The 6,906-nt window shown below is 43.0% G+C and overlaps 1 protein-coding gene across 5 annotated transcripts in view; it reads left to right on the top strand.

Moving 5' to 3' along the window:
* Positions 1-753: 753 nt before the first annotated feature.
* Positions 754-6,906, top strand: part of gtf2h4 (general transcription factor IIH, polypeptide 4) — a 43,380-nt gene continuing 37,227 nt past the window's right edge. For 3 of the 5 annotated variants that reach the window (XM_035634246.2, XM_035634248.2, XM_035634245.2), the window contains exons 1-5: positions 755-1,320; positions 1,764-1,868; positions 2,552-2,683; positions 4,654-4,839; positions 5,644-5,752. In XM_035634246.2, coding sequence (XP_035490139.1) covers positions 1,205-1,320; positions 1,764-1,868; positions 2,552-2,683; positions 4,654-4,839; positions 5,644-5,752 — 648 coding nt within the window. In that variant the 5' untranslated portion in view covers positions 755-1,204. Of the gene's footprint in view, positions 1,321-1,763; positions 1,869-2,551; positions 2,684-4,653; positions 4,840-5,643; positions 5,753-6,906 lie in introns of all 5 variants that reach the window. The other 2 variants (XM_035634244.2, XM_035634249.2) reach the window with 2 other exon arrangements.

The following is a 6,906-nucleotide window of genomic DNA, read 5'->3' as shown; positions in this document are numbered from 1 at the left end:
TGACGTACATGACGAGCGGGACTTTTGAAACGAGGCATACGATTGGTAGTCTACAGTCGAATTCTCGGATCTAATTGGTAGTCTACAGTTGTCTACGGTGCCTTGAAACGAGGCATACGATTGGTAGTCTACAGTCAATTGTACGATCTGATTGGTAGTCTACAGTTGAGCCGACCCAATCACTGGGCGTAATTGTCTGCAGTGTCTACAGTTCTTTGCACCACTGTGCAATCGGAGCTGTGAGTGCAGTTTATATTGTTTAGTATTTTATGTTAAATAGGTAAGCATGTTTCTGTCACTTAAAGAGAAGTAGCTTTTCGCAAGGCTTTGAGTCTTAGTGCCTTTTAAGTTTGTTAGCTCATTGCTTCGAAGTTAACTAGTTCATTCAGTTGAGATTCAAGAACGGACCGAGCCACATGGTTTTCCTGCTTAGTATACTTTTTTGTACGAAAAATACTTTGCTTCCGATACATCTGTGTGGTCTCACAATCTGTGGTGTTTGGTTTTATCCTTTATACCGGAGTGCTGCGTAGTACGGTGGCCCTGAGAGCTTACAGCACTGCAACTTGAGAAAACACATGCAAATAGACAAAAAAGGAGCAAATTAATAAAACATATTCAGCAATTTGACAACACTTTAGAAAAAGCGCTGCAAAGACCGCGACACAACACATTAAGAAAAAGCGCTGCAAATAGACCGCAACGAAACGGGAGTGTTTCCAGAGGACACTTAAAAGTGATGCACGTGCCTGGACACCCTTGTTGTTGCTGCATTTTCTAAATGCTGCGCATGTGTTGTCAAATTGATGGAGATGTTTTCTTAATTTGCTTGTTTTTTTCCTAAGTTGCAGTGCTGTGAGCTCTCAGGGCCACCGCAGCGAAGCTTTTTTCTTCTACGATTGGTCTATCCGAGGAAACCAACGGAACTGGATCTCAGCTCCCACTGCGCCTTTACTTGTTAAACGATTACCGTTGGATATAGCGGAACAAGATCAAGACCAATTAGGACGTTCGCATTAGGTCACATGACCCGGAAACAGGAGCCCTCATCCGAAAATGGCTGCTTCATGGAAAAGAAATAGCAAACAGTAACACAGCAAATGTTTGGGTCTATAAAATAACCGTATTACTGGGAAGTCATTATCTACTCCGTTTTTACGGTTTGTAGTCGGTCAATGCGACATTCTGGATGATTCTGTAGATAATGAAGCTCCGTGTCCAGCTGCAGTGTAAGAATCTGCACGGGTACTTGAAAGAGCTGAGCCCGGACGTCCTGGACAGACTGTACAACCACCCCGCGACATGTCTGGCTGTCTACAGGTACAGTATGACGGAGGTGATCATTTAGGGCAGGACTTCATAAGCACTATAATTGTAATAATACATTATATTTATACAGCGCCAATACCGGCAGAGGCGGATGTGAGGGACCGTGTGTGTTGGTAAGGGGAGAGGAGAGCAGTGAAGGTCTTTTAGGACTGGGGTTATGTGGTGCCAGGATTTGGTGTGAGTGATGAGTCGGTCGGCTGCATTATATGCATATATGTAACTATATAAGCACAATACTTCTCCCTGTTCCTTCTCGAACGCATCCTTGTTTTGTTCTTTGGTGGAATCTCAGTGATTTATCTGTTTGTGTTTTATCTTTGTGTTTTTATCTGATTTTTCTTGTTGTTGATTGTCTGAGATGAATAAAAATGAAATCAGATAGTGTTAATGAGGACTGTGATGCATGTTTTTACATGTTGCTCGATCTGCTCTAGGGAACTTCCCTCTCTGGCCAAGAACTATGTGATGCGTATGCTTTTCCTGGATCAACCCCTTCCACAGGCTGCAGTGGCACTGTGGGTGAAGAAAGACAGTCAGAGGTGAGTGTGTAAAAGTTCCCCCTCTGACAGGTGCTGGGGAATGAACTCCACAGTAATTCTCCGTGACTCTGTCATGACTGTGACACTGACACTCCTGAAAGGTTTGATAGCAGAAACTGTCCTTCATGCCTTAATGAAAACCTGAAACAGGGAAGCACTGATCCAAGTCTTCCTCCCTGATACAGATTCCGCTACCCCAAATCAGGTGTATCCAGATAGAGTACCAACCTGATACCAGTGCCCACTCCAAAACGCTCAACGTGAAAAGGCTTAACGCTATCTTACATTAAGCGTTTTTCCAATAGAGGCTTAACGTAACTTAATGTGCTTAATGTAAGATAACTAGGATTTCAGGTTTGATTTTTTTTCAGGTGTAAGTGGCATTCAGGCACGCGGGGGCCATACACATTAATGAGTAACATTATGAGTTGCTGTGATAAAATTTACACAAGTTGGATCAGCCTGTGATTTAATTTTTTACTTAGATTTTTTTGAGCAATGTATTTGTTTGGGATGGTTTCACCAGAATTATATTCTTTGTGGGTAAAAATCCTTCGTAAACATAAATAAAGATCTTCCATCATCTCTTCAGTAGAAGAAGAACAGTGGACTGCACATTTCAGATGACCAGATGACCAGCTCAGTTCATGCTTTGTTCTTTTGTGTCTGGCTTCCACCTGCAGGGATCATGATGAATGTGTGTCAGTGTTGGCAGGACTCAGCCTGTGGCACAGTCGGCAGCTTCAAGGTGGTCTGCAGGGATACACTTTAAATCCAGTTTTCAAAGACAACCTGAGAATCGCTCTGCTTGGCGGGTAGGTCTGCTCCTCTTGAACACACTTGCTATGCTTAGTTTTTTTTAAACTTAGTTTTTATTTGAGTTTCAGCAACTTGTACAAACATGTCCATACATTTTTCACTCTGTCTGCTGTTTCCCATCCCATAGCTGCTTAATACACCATCAAAAGAAAATAATAATTTAAAAAAATTTAAAAAATGGAAATTATAGTTTTATTTTTTTCAGAGATCTTCAGTGTGGCCCTAGTCCATTCGCTCAATTGGGTTTCCCTTAGGGGGAAGTCTGAGAAAGGCCAGGTCTGTAAGGGCCACGTGCATCCGCTTTTCTCAATGTTGACCCACCGAATACTGGTGGAGTCTTGCATCCAAACTGTTAAAGGTTTCAACTGTGCAGCCCAGAAATAATACCTTAAATTCAGGAGTTTGAGCCCTCCGTGTGCTTTAGACAACTGGAGTGTTTTTAGTCGAATTCTAGGCCGTCTCCCTTGCCATATAAATTTTGAAATTAGCCTGTCCCAATTTATCAAATGTAGATTTGGGAATATCTAGAGGTAGCATCTGGAATGGATAGAGATGGTTAGGTAACACATTCATACGTACACTCTCAATGCGGCCTGACATACATAAGGGAAGCACTGACCATCTGTCCAAATCCCTATTATATTTTGGATCATGCTTTTGTAATTTACATCGTAGAGGTTTTCTAGAGATGGGGGGATTTGAATACCAAGGTATTTGATTCCATCTTTGGGCCAGTTGAACCCACTCTGGATTTTGACCACTTGAGGAATTTTGTTACCTATGTCCATGGCCATTGTTTTATCCACATTAACTTTGTAACCCGAGAAATACCCAAATGTGCAGATAAGGTCCTTTTAGTGTGGAATTGTTGTTGTGGGTTCAACCAGATATAAAAGTAAATCATCCGCGTACAAAGATAATTTATGTTGTTCCCCATTTATCGTCAACCCCTTTATGTTATTATCATCTCTGATAAGCTGTGCCAATGGTTCGATACTTATATCAAACAGCAAGGGTGATAAGGGGCAACCCTGTCTACAACCACGTTCTAGGGAAAATCGGTCTGATAGGAACCCATTCACCCAGCAGCCTGTGGATTGGATTATAGTATTTGTATCCACTTTATGAATTTGGGGCCAAATTGGTATTGTTTCAATGTTTGAAATAGATATTGCCAGGATACTCGATCGAATGCCTTCTGAGCGTCTAGGGAAGGTATTATTGCTTCCTCCTCTTTGGCTTTTGGATGTGTCTAGTGCTTAGTTTAACTTGCTTTTTAGCAATGGCCAACCAGGACATGGTTGGTTAGAATTAGAGACAGGGATTCCAAATGTTTATTGATATTTAGGGTTACTACGACTGTTCTTGTTTATGGAATCCAAGTTTGATTTCATATTTTCAACGTGGCAATCTCAAGGATTTTAGATTCATCACAGGATGAGGCAAAACAAAGGTGACTGAGTCTATGGCCCGCCGATGAACGCATTGCAGTATTCAGTGTGTCTGTGGTGACAAGCTGTATTAGGTACTGCTAATACGAAACAATCATTTCCCACTGCTGCAGCTTCACGTAAAAGCTTTTAACTTTAGGTTAAGGGTTAGTATTTGTCAGTGAGCTTTTCATTCATCAAAAAATGCCTTTAGCAGACAAGACTTCTTTATTAAAGGGGCAGTAAGCGATTCTAAAGCAATACACGTTTTGGCCAGAGCAGTAAAATCACAACAACAACAATAACAAAGAGAGAGACATGCTTTGTGAGGCGTGGTCCGTACCATTTTTTTTCCGATTTACAGAGCCAGGGCTAAGATGAAAACCCAGATTATTTTTCAGCGCGCACACAGAAGCGTCAACTAATGGACCGTGAGGTGTATTGCTTTAGAATTGCTTACTGCCCCTTGAATCCATCTAGACTGATTTGAGATGTTTGTTTTAAATAAAAGACTCCACTGCTGTGTCAACACACAGGGGCCGAGCATGGGCCGATGAGGGTAGCACCCTGGGTCCGGACCGCCATGCACGGGACATTGAGAGTCTTGACCGCTATGCCATGGAGCGTTGGGAGGTCATTCTGCACTTCATGGTGGGTTCTCCCAGTGCTGCTGTTAGTCAGGACCTGGCACAGCTGCTGGTTCAAGCAGGCCTCATGAAAAGGTACAAAATCTTAATACACAAAAGTTTATTTTTATACTGTAAAATGTCCTGCTCTGTACTAGAGCCATGCAGTTTGCAGTGGCAGATAAAGCCATGGAAATTCATAGTATTTCTAGAAGTGAGGAGGAGCCAGGAAAATGGCAAAAGAAATCCTTTTGTGGGGTTAGCTGCTGTATTTAGTTTGGGGCTCAATCCATTTAACATTATTTTCTCCCCGCTGCACTCAGTAGGCCCCTTCTCTGGGGGTACAGATGGGTTTAATCCCGAGGTGGGGCAAGTCCCACGTTCCAACAATGTATGTTCGATATTAATGATGCACAGAGTGCAGAGTGAAAATGATTCTACAACGTTTGTGAACCAGTGTTGTCGTTTTTTTGCGAGACATTTGAAAATATCAGGTTCTTTAAGTCAAATGCTCAAATGTTGCAAGCGGCAGCCATCTTGGTTGTTTACAAAAGTCGCTACTCTCCGTGTCGTGGTATAAACCCTGCCCATTATCAGATAATCGGTTGTGACTGGACCAGCAAGTTTTCTGCCATAGGAAATCATTTCCCAATAGTGGAGATCCAGCCCGAGTCTGACAGCAAATTAAATGAGCTCCCAGAATTAATCTGCTCCTCCAGGCTCCAGGCCTTTGGATTTGTCAGCGCATCTTCATAATTTTTGAATACATAGTTTTTAATCAGTAGGTCGTTGACTTTGGACTCAGAGCCTTAGCTATAGGTTGAATTGTTGTTGTTATTGACTCAGAAATGAATGAAGACCTCGGCCTCATGTTTTCCTGTCATCTTCTCTGTTGGTCAGTGAGGCCGGAGAGGCGCCCTACATCACCTCTGCTGGTTTCCAGTTCCTCCTGCTGGACACTGCCTCACAGCTGTGGTACTTCACCCTGCAGTACCTCAAAACTGCTCAGGTACCTGTGTCCTCTGCTACTTTGACCTGAGGCCTGTGATAACTTCAGGTTTCCCAGTTTCAGACCAGCTCAAAGCTGGTGCCGCTCTGGAACCAGATTTTCCGTCCGGGAACCGGTCCTCTCGCGGTGGAAAACAAAAGAACTGGTTCCCAATTGGGCACCGGCTCCAATCAGGCCCCGATTTTGCCTCGGTGGAAAAGGGGTATCAGACAGACGCACAGTGGAATGGGAGGAGAGAACGAATGAGCTGAGGAAGGAGTTTAGGCGATTTGACCAACCTGCAGAAGGATTTAAATTTCTCAAATCAAAACACATCTCAGATCCATATCAACTTGGACATAGAGCTTGATATCAGATTTAGAGTCAGCAATTAAACTTACCTGCATGTTGTCAGACTGGGAGGAAACCAGGGAGCCTGATGCAAACTCCACACAGAAAAGTCCGGACTGGCAATACCGTTATACTGATGAACAGTCAAAAGGATTGATGCAGCTGGACAGGAGACTCAGACATGTTATCAGCAACGTTATAAAAGAGATGGGGTGAGGTAGAATTGTCAGATTGGCTTAGGAAGTTTCCTAAATCTTCAAGTCACCCGGAAGTATTTCATCGGCAGCCATGATAAGAGCTGTTCTCTAAATGCATAGGAAAGGAGCTTCAATCTCCTATCTTCCTTTCCAGAATTCGTTGCGGCAGCGATATTTAATGTGACGCGCCATGCACAAACGTATACGATTCAATCCGAAGTAGAGGAAGAAGAAGTAGGAGAGTTTGAATATGACCCAGAAGAGACACGTCATCATGTGAGTTACGGTTGCATATGAATAATTTACATCTGATGTCATACGGTGGTAAATTTGTAGTTTCACCATGGCACATCAATAACATCTCCCGTCGCGTGATGACATAGTATAGTGAAAGTCGAGTCGGATTCTCTGAGCAGCGCTCTCCACTTTTCCTCAGTCCTATAAGTTCTCCTTTACACTTTTCCTTGACCTCAGGACATTTTCCACTGAGGTCAAGGAATAGTAGATAGGAAGGATATTTCGACCGCACCCAGAGAAAAAAAGAAACTTTCTTCTAGTGTCTGGGCTTGTACGGCCCTGCTAGCAGCAGTATTCAGCGAGCATATATGTTGTCAGGGTTTCACTTGA

This window comes from Scophthalmus maximus, chromosome 5 (assembly GCF_022379125.1).
Source record: "Scophthalmus maximus strain ysfricsl-2021 chromosome 5, ASM2237912v1, whole genome shotgun sequence".
In the NCBI taxonomy this organism is placed as follows: domain Eukaryota; kingdom Metazoa; phylum Chordata; class Actinopteri; order Pleuronectiformes; family Scophthalmidae; genus Scophthalmus; species Scophthalmus maximus.
The sequence above is the reverse complement of the archived record's forward strand: the minus strand, read 5'-3'. Positions and strand labels throughout refer to the sequence as shown.